The sequence below is a fragment of the Tachysurus fulvidraco genome, chromosome 2 (assembly GCF_022655615.1).
Source record: "Tachysurus fulvidraco isolate hzauxx_2018 chromosome 2, HZAU_PFXX_2.0, whole genome shotgun sequence".
Classification (NCBI taxonomy): domain Eukaryota; kingdom Metazoa; phylum Chordata; class Actinopteri; order Siluriformes; family Bagridae; genus Tachysurus; species Tachysurus fulvidraco.
Genome location: NC_062519.1, coordinates 12,077,109 through 12,096,726, shown reverse-complemented (window position 1 = coordinate 12,096,726; position 19,618 = coordinate 12,077,109). Strand labels below are relative to the sequence as shown.

Below are 19,618 nucleotides of genomic sequence, written 5' to 3'. Positions count from 1 at the left end.
TCTCTCTCTCTCTCACACACACACACACACACACACACACTAAGGCCACATATGTACACCTGGTGTGGACACCTGACCATCACAACCATATGTGGGTATTGTGGCGGGGATCGTGCTTGCCTTGCACCTGTGTGAGTTGGGTCATGCCCAATTTCAACTGGTTTCCTCACCAGTTCAAAGACATACGTTGTAGTCTTGACTGGCATCTCTAAACTGTCCATAGCGTGCGAATGGGTGCACAACTGTGTTTGTGTGAGTGTGCATTGTACCCGTTCAAATTCACCAAGGCCACTTGGACATTTAATGCTGTGAAACATCCAGTGTCAGAAAACTTACAATATGCTGAGACTCCCATCGTAATTACTAAAAGCATATGTCAAAATATAACATTTCCTATTAGCCTTAGTATGCTAAAATTGACTTTTATTTCAGACACTATGAATATAGATATATTACGTATTCTGCCTGAAACAGTCTACTGTACAACTTTTTGTTAATGCTGGCATTATGTTGTTTGTAACATTATAATTAATATAACTATTTCAGATTCCCTTAAATTCTAACCTCTCGAGAACAGTATCTTACAGAAATAAGCCTTTTGTTTGGATAATTACAGCTTTGTCATTCATCATTACTCCTCCCAAGGCAGAGATAACATTAATGACTATAATCAATGCAGCAATAAACACTGCTTACACAGTGAGCATGACAGGTGAAAACACACATGCCTGATGTAACTCTGAACACGGCGGGATGTTAAGGAAAGCTGGGAATGAGCCGGGTGAAAGACTTTTCAGTGCATGAAATCACATAGACAGGACAACAGCTTAACTTAATGTTCACATCAAACATTAGAATGGGGGAAAATGTGATCTCTGTAGCACGAGAGCTCACAATGGTTTTAAGGAGTGGTCAATGGGTTACTTCCTGTCGGCTCGATTCAGGCCAACGATGTTCCTCTAACCTCTCAACAACAACGGCATTTCCACCCACAGAACCGCTGCTTACTGTGGAGTTTTTGGTCACATGATTCTGTGTATGCTCTGAAGACAGCTATGTGAGGTCGGCAGTTTCTAAATTAGAATCAGAATCAGATTCAGATTTATTGGCCAAGTCTGTTGACACACAAGGAATTTGGTTCCAGGTGTTTGTGACTCTCAAAAGTACAGACATAAATAACACTATACTATACTAAATAACTCGAACCAGTCCATCTGGCAGGAAAAAACAAGCCAACTGATGCTCTTGACCTGTATATGGTCATGTTTCATGTATGCATGTTTCTCATCACCATTACATGATTGGCTGATTTAGAGAAAATGTCCTGTGTTAAAGATTTGACAGGCTAAACGAGGACACGAATGAAACCTGATCATCTTTGACACGCATCAGTTACTACTGCACATACAGAACTGCACTGTTAGCATTACAAACAGATGAGAATTCACAAGTTTGTTTTTTTTTTTCATTTTCAATTCAAGTTCATTTTATTACTTAGTGCAAATTATATATATATAAAAAAAATCATAGGCTAAAAGAAACAGCTATAACAGAAAATCAAAACAGTATGACAAAACTATAAAGCACAGACAAATAATATATTTAATAATGTACAACACTACACCATATCATTTTGAACATACATTCTTTCCTATTTTCTCTTGTACAAATGGCCTGTGGTCATATAAGTGAACTTATTTGGGTTTGCTGAAGTCCTGCATGATCATAGCAAGTCTGAGTCTCCAAACAGTCTCTCTTCCAAGGGCACACAACTCCCCAGTAATAATACTAACACTCAGGACAATTTTGCTAGTTCCAAAATAAGTTTTCAACGTTAAATTAGACACGACAGCATGAGCAAGACAGCTGGTGTCTCGGGGGTGGACAGGAGAGTGGTTATTTAGGACGGTGGTTAACGATCACAGTGGACAAATCAAGCTTGCGTTCCAAAGCAAGGGAAAGAAACAGAAAGGGAAAGTATGTATAAAGGTTTTACAAGAGGAACAAAGAAGACAACCTTTGCCACAGGTTCATTTGCAAGATCATTTGCATGCATCCATTGCTGGAAAGAAAAACACCACAAAACAGATTTTAAAGCTTAAAACTTAGATTTACTTCCAAACAAGAGGTGACTTTCCAACAATTTCAACAGAATAGGGAATGAATATGAACAATACTAATGTGTTCAGGTTTATCTTCGCTTCCCTTTCTTCAAATAAATAAAATATTTCCTGAAACGGACTGATCCCAAAAAACGTAAGCATAAAATACTTAATAGCAAACAAGACCAAAAGTGCAACATTTATCCAGTAGCAAATTTCACAGCATGCACACAAATCATTCAACTACACATTCTCACTGGAGAGACTGGTGCAAGCTTGAGATAATACACTGAAGGAAAATAAGTGAAAAAAAAAAATAAAAAATTAAAGCGCCTGCTTGGGCTCCTGTCGTCATGTTTCAACCTTCCCACTTCATTTCAAGGCAAGCTAAGAGCACCTGTAAATAAGCTATATTGGCTTGTGTGCTATCGGGCCAGGTGATATATTGGAAGTATATCAAGGTCAAAGCACACATTCGTGGTCTATAAAGTGCCAATGTGATTAAAACAATGTAGTGCATATTGAAAGCTAAGGGTTTAATTGGTATATAGATACACGAGAAACAAACAAACAAACAAAAAAAGGTCTAGAATTCACCCATTCTGGAAATCCAGCATGTTTTATAATCACTGTAGATGGTGGAAAATCATTGCACAAATAAAGAATGTAATTTTCTTTTTGTTGAATATCAAACTGGATCGTTGTACACATCACCCATGGCATCTATCCTATATCCCCCTTAGGTTCAGTAACAGTGTCTATTAACAAAGATCCATTTTAAGCCACTTTCTTGCTTATACATGAGAAGGCATGTTAAAGTCACTGGATTGTTTGTGATACAGTGTGAAGTGTAAACTATCTGCACCAACCTACATGAATCCCACTAGATTTTTTTTTTTACAGAAAGCTCAGGGCTATTCTCTATATAGGGCTATATTTTGGATCTATTCAAAGCCTGGTGCTTGTTAAAAAATAAGAGAAAAGAAAAGAAAAATAAACAAAAGTCTGTTATACAGCTACAGAGGTTGGACAAATGGGCTGAATTAGACTTTTTCCTGACTACACACACATTTGCAATGCCACAGAATCTCAAGTGTTTTAGTTTTTCAAGATATGCTAGATCCCTGCCACCAACAATGAGAAGTTAAATCATTTTAAAATTTTACTCCCTATATCCTTTTTTTTTTTTTTAACTTACTAGGTAAAATCTGCAATATTCTACATCACAGAGACACAAATATCATAACAAAGGCTAGCTCCAAAATCGAGCCAAAATAAAAGAACATCTTAAAATGAAATAAGTTAACATTTCACTTCCTCTCTCAACAGGAAACTGGACAATGTTTTCTAAACCTGGGCCTTTATATCTCAAGAAACAATCTGTGTAGAGGGTGAAAAAGAACCCCAACACAACTAGAACATGTAGTGGCTATCCGTCACAGAGTCTACACGTCTCCAGGGCAGAAGTATCAGCTACAAACACCCCCAGTGTGGGGAAATACATCCTTCTACTCAGACCCCAATGCAACGAGAGACACTCCTCCATACTCCTCAACAGGTATCAGGAGTCACTTCCCTTTACAGGGATATGCCGAATCAGACCCGCTGATCAGAATGCAGCGAGCAGTGTCCGTCTCTGCAACTGTGTGTTTCTGTCAGCGGCTGCCATCGGAGCTGCCTGTGCTCAGCTGGTGCCAGTCCACCCAGTGCTGTCCTGGTGTTAGATTCTTTAAGGGAATGAAGGCTTCACCCAGCAGCGTGTTTTCCCAGAATGCCCCGTCGCCTAGAACTCGAAGATGGATTGACCTCTGGCTCAGGTCTCCACGTGGTATCTTATCATACACCAACTACAGGGTGAGAAAACACAAGCAACCATCAGACATCATGCTTTAACAATCTGACTATATTATACATTCAGCTTCATAAGTATTGGCACCCTTTAAAAGTATGGCAAACAAAATGTCATCCGTTTTTAGTAATTATCATCACAGTTTCAGGTATTTGACACCAAAAGTGTCTTTTTCTAACAGGAGGTTAAGACCTGGCCATAAACAGATGCTTCAAAACCCTAATGACTGTCAAAATAATGTTTTTTCAGATTCTCCAGAACTCGACTGAAAACCTGCAGCAGAGAAGCGGCATCCACATGTGTAAGACTGTGAATAAGGAATTATTTATGTGTACAATAATGAGTCATCAACACTAAAGTGTGTACGTGAAGGAAGTCACTGCTTTCGGGTAGCTGTAATGTGACGCAACATGACCAGCATTGTCTCAGAGAAAGCACGAGTCGCAACACTCAATGTCAGCTATCATGTGATGGAGGAGAAGTGGCATAATTGGGGGAAATGAGGGTTTAAAAAACAAACAAACAAAAAAAACACACACCCTCTCTTTTGTTCAGGCTAGTTTTTATATATATATATGCTTCTGTTGACCAAAATTGAAAAGCAATGTCTGATTTTCATTAGTCAATTTTCAGTATTTTTATTTATTTCTTTTTTCAGTTTTAAGTTATTTCAGTGACCATTGTGGGATTATCTTACTTTAATGGAAGGGTACCAACAATGTTGTCCATGTAATATATATATATATATATATATAGTTTGGAAACTTTTTTTATTTTAATCATGCTTCAAATGCACATTTCATTTCAAAGGAAGCATAACATGCTTCTCATGTGACGTTTTTTTCTTGTGAACTGTTTACCATTTCGTTATATGTGGGGTTACAGGTGCGGCGAGCTGCCTTCGTCTTCCTCTTGCTTGTTTTCTGGGGATCAGGGAGCAGGTACAGTTTGACGTATGGATCTGGATCAGTGCCGTCCTGCAAGGGCTGCTTTTGAAAAATATAGAATTGCTTTGTTACATTTCTTCTTTTAAAGCAATAATATAACAAACACACCAACAAAACACACCAACAAACACACCACGCTTAGGCAAAAGACTCACCAGGCCTCGTATGTGCATCACCATAATGAAAAGCTTGTCGCTCTTGTAGGAAATGGACAATTTTACTTCACCAGCCACTTTACCTGGCACAGGAGTCCAAGAACCATCTGTAATGGCAGGAGAATGTGTTTATCAGTGAGTGTGGGTGTGTGCACACACGTGTCTACAAAACCTGTTTTGTGGAATTTTATTAATGTATTACATAGCACTGTAGGAATTCCTGCAGGAGAAAAGCAAATGTTGATGATTTGTTATTTACGCTGAATAATCTTCATCTGCCACTAAGACTTGATAATCATGTTTTTAAATGAGGAAAGAAGCTCACATTAATTAAATCTTAAGAGTCGTGGAGCCAGCCATGTGTGTGTATAGTGTTCACCTCTGACCAGTTTGCTGTCCCCATTAATGTTTAACAAGCTTTATTGAATTTCTGGAGAATAAGGAGCCAAAGTGCTTTATAGACCTGACTCACTCTGCATTGTTACAAATTCCTAAAGTCTTCTGCTTGATTTTAAGCTTGTTGCAAAATACTGATAAGGGTCTACCACGCCGTTAGAGTTGTTCTGGACGTTGGTCTCTTGAGTCACATGATGACGGTGGATGCACATTAACCCTAATGTAGGTCATGCCCACATGCTAAATGAATCACCTTCATTTCTCAACCATCGCTTCTAAAAAGAAACACTGTGTGCATGGAAGAACATTCACCTGATGGTTTGTTACCCAGTGTGTTTACAGCTGTTCCTACTGGCCGCTCGTCTCTCTGTAACGGGTGGAAGAAGGTGTAGACCAGGTCACACTGCAAAACGGAAGACAGAAACTAAGAATCAACAGGCCAACCAGGCACACTGCTGGATGTCAAACGTGTGTCCTAAATAAATTTACATGTGAAGTTGAGCGTCATACTTTTCAGACGGTCCCTAAAGAAGAAGCAGTGGCGGAAGTGCGATCTGCTCTGCTCAGCTGCTCACTAGGTGGGGCACAAAAACTGTCTATCTAAGGCACAAGTCTTTTTTTTTAACTTTCTCAGAATCCTGTGGCTGATTTCCAGGAAATGAAGCTGTCAAACTGAACACAAGCACACAGATAAGTTCTGAACTTTATAACAGCCAAGTGAGGAATCCCTGGTGTGTGAGAATGAGGGATGAATCTGATCCTAATTTATAGATGTGTTCACACTTATTATTTTAAGGCTAGGTTTGGGAAAAAGGTGGACACTATATTTGACCAGGTTTAAACACAACAAACAGCATAATATAAACTGTTGTGTGTGACTGCATGTGGGCAAAAACAAGCCTGTGTTTCATTAGTGTTTTCCCTGTCCTTCCGAGAAATGCATTATGTGCTGGAAATAACAGGAATAACAGGTGGAAGGTACCTGAGCAACCTCGGCAGCTGAGTGGATCAGATGCCACACGTATGCGTTCAGCTCGTCTTTCCTCCGGTCAGCCATGGCTTCTCCGCGAGAACGGCCAATCACAAAACGGCTGGGGAAGCTGAAGTAAGAGACGGAAAGAGCTACTGTAACACAAGTTTGTGTATAACAGTAGAGGAGGTAGTACTAGTGCCAGGAACACTGCTAAAGCATTAACGATTACACACACAGAGGAGTAGTCATAGAGTTTGCTTCTTTATACGTTCTGACAATCAAACAGGATAAAAAAAACAAACTGTAACTGGACTTCTAATCCTAGGTCATATTAATAGACAGCAGGAAGTGGGACAGGGACGATAATTACAGTATGACAAGTAGGAAGTGCTCAAAATACTGCCGTTCCTTTGTCTAGGCACAAAATGATCGATTGAAATGATTGTGGTTGTTGGATTTGATCAATTTCAGTCACTTGTTGGAAAATAAATATACAGATCAGATACAGTTTTTTCCTCACCTCCGTCGCCTCAGGCTTGCTCGTTTGTGATAGATGTTAGAGCACTATACAAATCAACTCTTAACCAAAGAAAAATCCTATTACAAAAGCTCATAATCTACTAAACTCCCTACTGACTAACATTAAACAAACCCTGCCATTTGATATGGTTTGTTTGTTAAAAGGTTCAGACATTTCACCACATTATGCTGTAGGGTGTGTCTCTTCACAGACTCGTTAGACTAATTCATTAGCATGTGTGAATGCTAAGCGATCTTTTCAAAAACAGATCTTCTTGTACACTGTATAGTGAATGTGAAACCAAAACATAGCTCACCTTCACGCACTAGTTAAATGAAAATGAAACAATATTTGTTTATTTGGTGCAGTACAAAAACACCAGAGCTCATAGACAAGAGCACAAAAATAAGACCTGCTTTATCATAAGACGTGTTTATTACTGACTACAGCTAGGTAATTTCACCACTTCATAACATTTAATAATGAAATATTTTCCAATAATATTTTGTATTAGTGCACACAATACTAATTAGCTTGTTAGAATTGTAGCCTGTTTATTAGGTCTCCAGGAAACCAATACATGTCCTGCACCGATCTGCATCTACGGTATCACTCGTTCCGCCTGACACCAATCTACAGCAAGTACCAAAAGCCATGCTACTGAAACCACTGGTTCGGAATTAGACTGGAACCTTTACTGAGTATATGCATGTAGATGCTTGATAGTAACGCTTCTGTGTCTTCTAGTAGTAAAGAAGCTATACATCTAATTCTGCCGCTGAGTAAAGACTTCTTTTTAATTAGTGTTCATACACCATAAAAATACAATGAGCAAAAGAAAGAAACTGCCACTTGTCTTGTCATGTTTTGAGGTATTTGTGGCGAAGCTGTGGTTAAAGCTAAAAGAAGTTGTTACATGAGTCTGTTGCGAGAATTAGTGTACCTGGGTAGCTTGGATGAAGGGAAGATGAGGCGTAGTTTGCTGTGTAGCTCATGGAACTCTTCAAAACTCCTCTGAACCAATGTCGCCCCCTGCTGGCCCTCACGCTCCACTTTCACCACATATGTCTAAACCAGAGTGAGGGATCTCATATTATGAAAAGGTATTATTTACTAAAAAAAAGTAGCACTATGAGTGTGTGTGGTTCATGAGGGACATACATAACCCTTGTTGGGGCTGTAGGTTTTGATGTGGCGGCACACAAACAGACTGCGAATGAGGCCGTCACTTTTCAGCGTGTAGACTCGCGGCGCAAAGGATAGAACAGGACGCTCCTCGGACGAGGCGAACTTCATCTGGGCAAGGTTGTGGATGAAAAAGTTGAGTTTTGTGGCCACGCTGCCCAGACTGGACTCGATCAACCTGGCAAGATGAGAAAAATTGTTCACTAGATTCAAGGAAGTACATTTTGACTTCAAGTGTAACCTAGAACCAGAACACATTATATGATATACTACAATTTTCAGTGTGTCTCCACAGTTTTAGTGTGGATTACAGCCTTTGGGCTCATTCTAGAAGCTGCTGTCTGGATAGACTGCATATTTGCATAGCATTTCACAGAGTTAATAACAGGCTGTCACAGAATGAAAGCAGCACTGCATGCATGACAATCTTATACTCATTATTAGTGGAGGAGCGTTCAGCGTTATGCTACATGCCCACGCGCAGCAACAAAGCAAGCAGTGATCAATTATTTTAAATGAGAGCTGACAATTTCTGGCAACATGAACGACATCGATCTTTGTATATGAGGAACGTTGAACTTTATGCAAATATGAAGTGGACACTGTACAGAGACTACCAGTGAGGAAATGCATGCGATCCATGACCTTACAGTACATCAAGTGCAGCAATAAAATCAGTGTATGTAGCTTAAGGCTGCATGATATGAAGACAAAATATGATGCTGAATATCAAACTGGTGTTGCGAAGTAAAGATATTAAGACTTCACATTCTTACACTTCATGTCTTAATGCCAGTTTTATTTTCTCTTTATAGCAAGAGCAGTGGGCAAAATGGTCATGATTCCTAACCAGTTACCTTCATATTATGAAGATAACACACATAGATGCTTTTCCATCCCACTTCAGAGGGTAGTTAGATCTTGACCAAAATAATAACTCCTAATAACATCTCTGTTCTGAACATCAAAATGTATTTACAAGTACAAGGAAGATAATGCAGTTAATCTAGCCAGTAATTCTAGTAAGTTTGATATCCATTCATCCATTATCTTTAGTGCTTATATCCTACAGGGTTGCAGAGAACCTGGAGACGTACCCAGGAGGACTTGTGGTGCCGACACATTGCAGAGCACAATAACACACACTCACACACAATTTAGAGATGCCAATCAGCCTTAGGGGTGTTTGGACAGAGGGAGGAAGCCAGTACCCAGAGGAAACCCTGAAGCATGGGAAGAACATGCAAACTCCACACACAGGTAGAGGTGGGAATTGACCTCCCTAGTGGTGTGAGACAAACACTCTAGTTTGTTTGTTTGCAGGATTAAGGTACATAAAGAATTTCAGTTCTACCAACAAGAGCAGCTATACGAGTTCCTTCATTAAAAACTCCAGGATCTTCCTTGGTGAGACATTATTGAAGACACCTAAATACGTATTTTTTGAGTAAAAGCTTTGTCTTTTGTCTAACGCTTGTTCTTGTTTTTGAGGCAAACTTGCTAACCACTAAGCCACCGCAAAACCTCATGTCTGATCTTTTTAATTGGTTGTAACCATTCTAAGACATTAGCAAACAACTATTATGCATACGGTTCAGTAGACAACTGAACAACACAGGGACGATGGCAATGTCTTAGATAAAATGTAATGTAGTTATACAGGCTTATAGTATGACATCACACTTATCCCAATATCAAGTGGACAAGACCCAAACACATCAACATCATACACACACAACTTTCTTTTTTTTTAATCCTCCAATTTAATCATTTGAATTAAGAACAAAGGTAGTCATTGATCATGAGCTGGATTAATAACATTTATTGAGAGGGTTTCTGACCCTCTGGAAGTATGTTAGAAAAAAACAAAATATCTTCTAACCTGGTGAAGTACATAGTGGCATCAGCCTCAGACTCGTGTGGTCTCAGTGCATCATAAACATACTTTAAATCCTCTAGATCTGATAGCTCGGGAATGCCACAGGACAGCATCTGTACACACACAACACCACAAACAGATTTAATAATGTAGGTAATACAAACGCTTAAGTTGTTAAGCCTGAACACTACAAAAACGCAAACAACGTTATGTAAAGAATATTAGGGTCACAAACTGAGCTAAACGCAGATTATTTGATTTTCAGCTCACCAAGCCAAGCAGGTTGAGGAACAGATGTGCATGTTTCCTTATGAGGTTGTATGCCTCGCAACATAAGTCCACAAAGTCATGAAAGCGACTCGAAGGCTTGTCACCTCCGTTAATCACGTAAGCCATGTCTGACGTAAAAACAAAAGGAGCCCGGTCCCTGACCAAGACAAAGGGAAAGCATGAAAACACACATCACATAACACAGCAGTTTTTTTATCTCAGAGGGAAAAGTAAATTTCTATTGACGGCTATGAATATGGTTTTTGTGTAAAATGGTGTACAGAATTTTTTCCCCTCCTTGTTCCTGGTCTCACCGTTTGATGTTGCCAAACATCTGCGCGTGACCCAGGAATTTGCCAAAATCAATGTGGAACATGTGGCCACTGCTCTTCAGCATGATGTTGTCATTGTGGCGGTCACAGATGCCCAGGATGTAGGTGGCCACACAGCAGCCTGCGCAGGAGTAGATGAAGTTCTCTACCGCCTGCAGAAAAAATAATGATGCAGCGTCATTAAGCTAATACTTAAATAGATTTAACTGAAATTATTTGACACTGTCCATAACTGTGTGTGGAAAGAGGGGAACATAGAAAAACAAAAACAGACAGGAAAAATATTTACATAAAAAAAGGATTTAAGCCCATTTCTATGAAACCTCCTTAATTTATTTCTTGTGAAACCATTTGCCATCAGAAGTCACAAATGCTGAATGCTATAAACACTAAACTATTCGAGGTTCCTCACTTTCTCATACTCGTCCTCTGTGGGGTTGTGTTTTTGTAGCCAGTCAGCCAGCGGGCGATCCTTGAAGGAGCCGGTGACCCCATGCTCTCCTTGGATCTTCCTCAAGGTCTCGGCATTCGGGATCATCTCCACCATGCCTGGGATAAAGGAATAACAAGCGGTCAGATCATACAAACATCCAAATAAAGCCTAGCATTAGTCGACTTATTGTACAGATTTTATCCTGTTTAAGCCGAAGACTTTATCTCTCACACCCACCTCGACTCCGGCCAGTGGAAAAGCAGCGGAAGATGACCATCCTCATATCCAAGCCCTCCTGTATCCAGATTTTGTTCATGATGCGGATGACCTGCAGGGTGAGCATGTCCTGCCGCAGGTCATCACCTGACTAAACAGATTTGAACATCACTCAGTCATTCAGTCAAGTCTCATACCTTTATCAAAAAGAGCAGATTTTGCAATTGTGTAAAGCACCTTAAAGATGACGTTAATATTGTCTCCCAGTGGGTCCATGTTCTGGAATGAGAGCTTGAGTGGCACGGCATTGGAGTTGAAATAGGAGCAGGACTAAATTAAATGAAGGAGAGACGGAGAATGGGGGCAAAATCATGAGTAGGTGGCCAAAAAAAAAAAGAGAGATTCTGTTTTATTGTTTACCATTGAGCCCTGAAGGAGCGACTGACAAAACAGAGAGACAAAGCCACAAAACACCATACTGCTTTGTTTATCAGTAGCATACAGTTCACAGTTCTGACACAATAACCACACCATTTTGAACTGGTTGTTGAGAGACTGGAGGAAATAGTTAATTAAATAACTTCAGAATGTCGTCCTAACTACATTCCCTGTCACATTCTATGCCAAAATTTGCCATCATGGAAACTTCTATCTAAATGATGGTTACGCTTCAGGATCAAACTAAAGACTGAAGTCCAGAAACGATGTGATTGGACAATCTACCTGTATGTTAATGCCCTTGACTAGCAGGCCAGGGTTAAGGGGAAGGCGGCAGCTGCTGTTAATGGAGAAGAATTGCTTGACCTCATCCAGTCCCTCTCTCAGAAGAGCCTAGAGTGAAGCACACAGGAACATCACTTACCATCCCACTACAGAGGAAGCAAATTAAACAGTTTTACAGCTGCTCATGGTTCAGTGACTAGTACGAGAGATATAGCTTAACAAACAGGACAAAAACAAGGAAGTGGTTCTGACCTGTCTGGATGACGGTGAGGAGTCTCGGACACGCTGTGCAACTTTAGCCAGTATGCTGATGAGCCAGCACTGGCGATCGAACTCTTCCCGGAGGCCTCGGCCTGAGCAGCAGAGCAACGCGGCCAGAAGGTGCTGATAGCGTACGCTGAACAGGGAGTCCTGCAGAGTGTCCTTCAGCAACCTGTACAATACAATTCAGTATCATGAGGCTAATCTGCAATACACAACTCAGCACAATACAACAATAAACTACACAAAACAGTACAATCTATATTGTACCACTTGCAATAGCCTTCAGCAGCCTAACACAATACACAACACAACTGCACTAATGATATTCTGTACACAATTTTTTCAGATTCATTTTTTGGAAATGATGCAGTCATTGTTGGATCAAAATACACATTCATGCTCATGTTGGATCCAATTAGACTTCATGTGACATTTTGTCCATATGGTACACAGTCCCCAGAAAAAGGAAATGATTTATAATTACACCCATTGAGGTCACAGATGATATGGCTTCCCTTTTGAGTCTGGTTCCTTTCAATGTTTCTTCCTATTATTGTCAGCGAGAGTTTTTCCTATGCCCCCGTCGCCTATAGCTTGCTCATTAGGGATAAACTTTAATTGTTAAATGCTCTAACCAAATAAAAAAGTTCTGGGTAGGCAAGAACACACTTTCTTAAATCTACTGGGAATAACAATGTAATACAATGCACATGAACAGCAACTTATACAATACACAACCTCTGTATACCTTTTCGTACACAATACAATGTACCTCTAGCAATGCAATGTAAATACCTCAGATCTTAACCAAGGATCTTTCCAGCAGATGGCGCTGCAGCTGACTGAGAACATACACTGAGCAGAATTCTTATGAATTTCTACAGCCAGCATCATGTGCACTGAGTTAAAAGCAAGCCAGTATGCATTTTGTTTCAGTAGGGTTTAGAAATTATCATTCTGTTGTCTGAGACTGGCCATAAAACTCTAATAGGTGGGCGTGTGTGTGTGTGTGTGTGTGTGTGTGTGTGTGTGTCTGTCTAAAGTCTCAAATTTCAGAGTATGCTAGATGTCAGTATTGTTTGCAACATAAAAAGTGGTCAGACCAGAAAAGGCAGTGAGCGACACGCATGTCTCCAATGGCTCTGCGTAACAGGAAGCGCACCAGTGGACTGTCCAGGTAACACTCATACTTCAGTGCCTGATTACAGGAGGGGGAAAAATCAAACTGGTAAAACATTTACATATTACCAGCTGTATTATAATTATGTATGGAACTAGGAAAACACATTAATGTGGAGAGAGAGAGACAGAGAGAGAGACAGAGAGAGAGAGAGACACACAGAGGGAGGTTGAGCGAGAGAGAGGGAATGAGAGAGAAAAAAGAGAGAGAGAGAAAAAAGTCTATGCTACCTGCACCAGCTGTGGGAGAAAGTCCAGAAGCTCAGAGTCGGAGATGGAGTCCATCCAATGGACAGCTGTGCGCCTGCACTCCTGATCTGGAAACCTAAATATACACATTAAACAGATTTACTTCACTAAGTTTTACTTCTGCCTTGATCCAACAAAACAGAAACATGCTGAATGGTCTGCACAGTGTCTACACATTCTAATGGAAAAAAAACTAAAATGCTTTTTTCCACTGGACAAGATTGACGGACAGAGCGAGAGATAACTAGACAGACAGATGTTCAGGTAGACAAGCAGGCAGACAGACAGGCAAGCAGATAGACAGACAAACAGATAGACGAACAGACAAGCAACTACGGAGATCGTACGTGGCGTGCAGCAGGCCCAGGGCATCCAGGTGGTCTGTACATGCCCAATGGCGCAGCAGGGCGTAAATATCAGGCAGACATGCCCACTCCCAGCTGGGGGCGCTGGCGAGGATCATGGGTAAATGGCTGCTCTCTGCATGGCAGAAGTAACGCTTTTCCCAAAGCAGACGCTTGTGCTCTGGAGTCAACCTGATAAAACACAGACAGAAGTGCAGAGGTTAATGTATACTCTATTGAATCTCAACCAGTCAACTTCTACCACTTTGGAAGTATACATCAACTGTTAAATAAAAATAAATAAATAAATAAATAAAAAAGATAGAGAGAGGGAGAGAGAGGGACAGAGAGATAGAGAGAGTACAGCAAGCAAGGACAGAGAAGTGAGTGGGTGTAAAGATGACGAGAGTAGTAGTAAAAAGTACAGGGAAAAGATGGATATTGTCAGAAAGAAAGAAAAAATAGAAGCGAGAGCAAGGTTTGTGTGTGAGAGACAGAGCGCAGAATCATTTCAATCTAATGGTTTTATCAGATGCTAGAAAAGCGAGATGTTCAAGGACATACAACTGGCTTGTGTGACTTGTAAAAAAAAAAAAAAAGATATTTGACAGGATTTTAGAACATAAGGCAGTAAGTCCTGTCAAACACGGACACACTGCAGATGCACTGAAAGTTTATGAATGAAACCACCTGCGATCTCTCTCGTTTCTTTGCCTGCGAGTTCTTTAGCACGTTGTTAGCAGCATTGTTTTGGATCTCTACACTCACATTTGACCCCAAAGATTCACAAGATTCATGTTGTTCATGATATTCCTGTGATACTGTGTTATTCTTCTTCATCATCATCGTCGTCTTCTTGTGGTTTACTCCACATTCTCAGAGTCCCTCAAAACTAATGCCTCCTGTACTGAGTGTGTTATTTGTTTTCAGCACAAGTAGCTGACAGCTTTTTTTTTTTCCTGTCACAGCTGTGTATTCTGTTCTTCTTTATCTTTCAGGATCATCTTCCTGTTTCTTAAAATGAGATCTTTTCAAAGGCAAGTCTTTCCTGGTAATGTACTGGCTTTCTGCACACACCCAAGCTCCTAAGACTCTACTGTACCGAGTCTAGTCCTAATCCTGCTGGGATTCCTACCTTAGCTTCCATTCACATTCATCCCTTTCCTGATTCACAGACAGAGAGACAGAAAGACACAAAAAGACAGTTAGTGAGAAAGATAGACAAAGACGAACAGATATGAAATAAAAATAGAAAAAACGTGGGGAAAAATAAAAACAAAGAAAGTAGCAGAGAGACAGACTGAGAAAAAAAGGCAAATAAACAGAAGAAAGAATGAAAAGAAAAAGGCTGACAATGAAAGAAACTGAGAAAAAAAAAGGAAATGAAAGGGACTTTCACTTGCAAAGGACTCAATGAGGACTCTTATAAAATTCCGATTTATTCAGTTATAATCCATATTTAATCTATTTTCTGGGTATGTGTGGTATATGCCAGCAATAAGAAAAAAAATCCCTGCAAAAAAAATTAACTAAAAAAAATGTGCAACTGAGTTCTGACACACACAAAACTTGAAACACATGAAACACACATGAAACACATGAAAATAGATTTCACTGGAAACTGCAAACACACAAATGACACACCCAAAGTTTCAGATTCATGATTTATATAAATCGATGCACTATCCACATCCACACAAACATGATCTCTCCAAGAGGATGTCCCGTGGGAACCGAAAACAACTCAACGACAAGTCATCATGAGCTAAAAATTCCTTGCGGCCCATAAAAACACAGTCCATTCATAGACTGCAATGTCCTCTATACGTAACCATCATTAGTTACTGCGGAACACCAATGAGCCATGTTTACAGTGTGAAGTATTGAGGGTGGTATAAATGTAGAAACCTTTTCTTGAAATCTGTCCATTTTATTGTGCTGGGGCTGAGCAGAAGTACAAAGGCAGCTCGAGTATTTTCTAGAACATTTCTTTGTGTGATGACCTTTGTTACTTTCGATACCCGATGAGAAGATGTTGCACGGTGCAGATGCACGTTTACAATCACGGCAAAGCTGCAAAAACATTCCAAGGTATCTTATCTGTTTATCTGTTTCGTTACAGTGAGGATCCAGTTTCAGACAAACGCTGCTATGCAACAGACATGTCCTAAATGCATGGTTTTAACCTCACTTCACAGAGGAAAAGACAATTACAGAAACACCTCCCAACTTCCTTTCAGATACACATACATATACGTCACCGAGCACTTTGTTTCAGAAGCCGTACACCTAGACGTTTATTCAGTTCGCTACAATCATCCAATCATGTGGCAGCAATGCAACGCAGAAAATCCTGCAGATACAAGCTTCAGTTAATGTTCTCATAGCATCAAACACCAGAATGGAGGTCTGGTTCCATCAGGTTCCTTTCCTCTCAGGCTACAGTGAGTACAGACTCACACAAACTCTACAAGTAAAGACAAAATGTTCCAGTGGCCAGTTTTGGTGTGAAAACTTAAAAAAGTGTTATGAATATGTCTACACCTTTACACTTAGCCTGAATAATTGGCTGTATGTAAATATCCAACATTCCTCAGTCCAATTCCAACAAGTCCTCAGTCGATCACTAATAAATAGCTAGTCAGATAGTTAAGTGCTAGTAAACTACCTTGCACTGGTTACATGAGCTCAATTTCAATATATTGAGAAGACCAAACCAGTCAAAAATCTACCACCACAACAATCAGAACTTGCTCATGACTAGTATTAGCCAAGTTTTCTAGTTAACTCCATTAGCATGTAATTACTATGGATAAAACCTTCCTGATATCCAACATACCAATTCTGCACAGCTTTGTACCAATTCACCGACATGACAGACTGAACTTATGTGGCTCAGAAGTGCTAAGAATGCCCCCATAGTATGGGTTCATGGGTACTTGTGTGGTGAGATTCTGGCCAGTAAACTATCCCTCAGTAGAGCTCTCACCAACAGAAAGCCTTTCCATGCATATCATATTTTCAGTCCATATTTTGGGGAGTGTCTCTCTCTCTTGGGATGCCAGCTGCAGGGCAAGACCCCTGAATCATATTACCACCCATGTGTAGTGAGCTCCATCCGTTAGGAAAACGCCATGCCACTCCCTCAGCCTCTGGAACTGATCCAGATTTCTGTAAATGAATTTTGACTTTATTTTGATATGGACACGGTCACTGGGCAGCTTTACAGAATTATAGAAATTATAGGTGGTAAATCTATCCCTGATGAGTCAATGAGACGATATATGTAGATGAAAGCTTAAGAAGAATTAGACTCGAAAAAGAACCAATGTTAAGCGATTGATTATAAATCATTTCCTTTCTTTGACTGTGTTTTAGAACCAGAATGTATTTCCCTCATTACTAGCTGCAACACTACTGTGACTAAAACACAGTTTGTAGTACGGAGACAGATAGTTTCGGTGCTGTTTCATTAGGACTGGACACACAGGAACAACCACCACCAGTCACACTGTGAAAATGAACAAATACATATCTGTATCTCCAAGCAGCAGCTGATAAGAGAGTGCACACGCACACACACACACACACACACACACACCTCAAACCCTCGACCTTTGGTCTGACTGGTCTGACCGATAACAACTTCATATTTCCAGGGAGACATCGGTAAATCTCACACCAGTAAATATTTAACAGTGTCCGAGAAGCTCAGGAGAAGATCTACGTGGCAATAAATGAGGGACAGAAAGCCAGATAGAAACAGGGTGGAATAGGAAGGAGAGAGAGAAAGAAAAATCGAGAAGGAGTAATAGACAAAGGAGTAAAGAGGAAGAGGAGCCAGCTGGAAGGATATCCACATCAGCTGCTTGCAGCTGGACAAACCAGAAGAAAAAAAACAACAACAAACATTTACACATTGGGGGAAAAACCAAAACAATATACAGAAAGGGCATTAAAGTCTAAAGTATCTCTAATGAAGTCGTGTTCATGTGTGCTGGTGAGACTATGCCTCTAGGTCTGTAATAATTTGCCCACTTGGCTTTGAGAATGTGGGAATCCTAGGTTTCGTATCAGTAAAATACGAATGGAATGAATATCTTAGAACTGCTTAAGGAGACAGTGTAATAATTCTGTTTTACAGATTATTATAAATCATGACAGGCTGGTTTAATAAGTAAAGCAAACTCAGTATACTAATAAACTTAACGTTATCTGGAAAAGGAAACGGAACAATCTTAAAAAAAAACCTCGTGACTTTTAAAAATCCATAGAGGATAAGTGCAAGTCCTCCAGCTTCTAGTTTCGATCTGCCACATTGTATAGTGCTGAGCTCACAAAGACCTTGAACCACTCTTTCCTCTTCCATTAGTGATTACATCCTTGTTGTTTTATTACAGATGCGGTTCTCACCAGAAGAGAGATTTCTTGTTCAGTATATCTTGGAGCTGTCTCTGGCTGCTGTAGTCCAGTCTGGAGAACTCGTACAGAGGACTGAACTCGGCTGGTGGAGGGGTGCTAAAACACACCTCGAAGGAAGACGTTGGGAAGTCAACCTGAACAAGTGAAAAGGGCGAGAAAAAGAAGTGGAGTTGAGGAAAATTCAGCGTTTGATTTGAAAGGAGACATTATTGAAACATATTTGATGATCAGTAAACTAATATAAACCCAAAGGAATTCACTACATACAAATAAAGATGCATTATTTTGGAATTTTTGCTTACAATTTGTCAGCTATAATTTTAATCATTTTAACATAGCGTGGAATTTGACTTAAGAATATTTCAAAACCCAAAGCATTTTTGGAGAAAAGAAAGTAAAGCATGATAAACTTCCAGAAAAAAAACAACAACCCTGTTACAGAAAGCAATGCTATCCTCCCCACTGGCTTTTCCAGAAATCAAACCAGTGCACCGAGTGTAGATGCTGTGCTGCAGAGGCGGGACGGGAGATCTGAAAATGCCACGCTCATAAATATAGGCCTGTACTGAGCATAAAGTGCTAAATAACACTTTAACCCATTTAAGGCATGTTTTTATTCATTTTTAATAAATATCGTGAGAGGTTTACTTTTATATGTTCAGAAATGGAACCAACTGAACCGAACCAACTGTACTGGGGGATAAGAATGCATCAAGGGTTTATGGTTATTATCAGATCCTCTAACGTGCTGTAACTCTTGGCAGCTGTGTCAACAGCTGTAGTGGGATGTAACAGAAGCTCCTGATACAGTATGGTTCCTCGGACAGGGGGAACTTCCACCTTCACCACGCCAAGTCAAACGTGTGTGTGTGTGTGTGTATATACATATACACACACACACGCACACACACAGTTAGCATTTGAAGAGCAGACTTTCAGCTTTAATTCAAGGGGTCGAACAAAAAATATCAATGAAAAGGTTCAAGAACTGCAACCATTTTTATGCACAGTCCCCCACTTTCAGTGGCTCAAATGTAATTGGACAAATGAATATAATCATAAATAAAATGTTAATTTTTAATATTTTGTTGAAAAGCCTTTGTAGGCAATGACTGCCTGAAGTCTGGAGCCCATGGATATCACCAGAGACTGGATTTCCTCCTTTCTGATGCTTTGCCAG

General features: G+C 40.0%; 1 protein-coding gene and 1 long non-coding RNA gene across 3 annotated transcripts in view; one reads left to right on the top strand and one right to left on the bottom strand.

Annotated features, from left to right (window-relative positions):
- Positions 1–1,584: 1,584 nt before the first annotated feature.
- Positions 1,585–19,618, bottom strand: part of pik3c2b (phosphatidylinositol-4-phosphate 3-kinase, catalytic subunit type 2 beta) — a 52,456-nt gene continuing 34,422 nt past the window's right edge. The window contains exons 15-33 of one of the 2 annotated variants that reach the window (XM_027144246.2): positions 18,430–18,572; positions 14,020–14,208; positions 13,655–13,748; positions 13,348–13,442; positions 12,233–12,413; positions 11,981–12,088; positions 11,495–11,587; positions 11,279–11,408; positions 11,021–11,157; positions 10,591–10,760; positions 10,277–10,433; positions 10,010–10,119; positions 8,104–8,305; positions 7,886–8,010; positions 6,432–6,549; positions 5,762–5,852; positions 5,054–5,160; positions 4,812–4,940; positions 1,585–3,949 (exon numbers count right to left, since the gene is read on the bottom strand). In XM_027144246.2, coding sequence (XP_027000047.1) covers positions 3,758–3,949; positions 4,812–4,940; positions 5,054–5,160; positions 5,762–5,852; positions 6,432–6,549; positions 7,886–8,010; positions 8,104–8,305; positions 10,010–10,119; positions 10,277–10,433; positions 10,591–10,760; positions 11,021–11,157; positions 11,279–11,408; positions 11,495–11,587; positions 11,981–12,088; positions 12,233–12,413; positions 13,348–13,442; positions 13,655–13,748; positions 14,020–14,208; positions 18,430–18,572 — 2,571 coding nt within the window. In that variant the 3' untranslated portion in view covers positions 1,585–3,757. The remainder of the gene's footprint in view (positions 3,950–4,811; positions 4,941–5,053; positions 5,161–5,761; positions 5,853–6,431; positions 6,550–7,885; positions 8,011–8,103; positions 8,306–10,009; positions 10,120–10,276; positions 10,434–10,590; positions 10,761–11,020; positions 11,158–11,278; positions 11,409–11,494; positions 11,588–11,980; positions 12,089–12,232; positions 12,414–13,347; positions 13,443–13,654; positions 13,749–14,019; positions 14,209–18,429; positions 18,573–19,618) is intronic. The other variant, XM_027144248.2, reaches the window with a different exon arrangement.
- Positions 12,859–15,053, top strand: LOC125140307. The gene is made up of 3 exons (XR_007139609.1): positions 12,859–13,162; positions 13,288–13,421; positions 15,015–15,053. It is a non-coding gene; the product is annotated as an uncharacterized LOC125140307 (long non-coding RNA).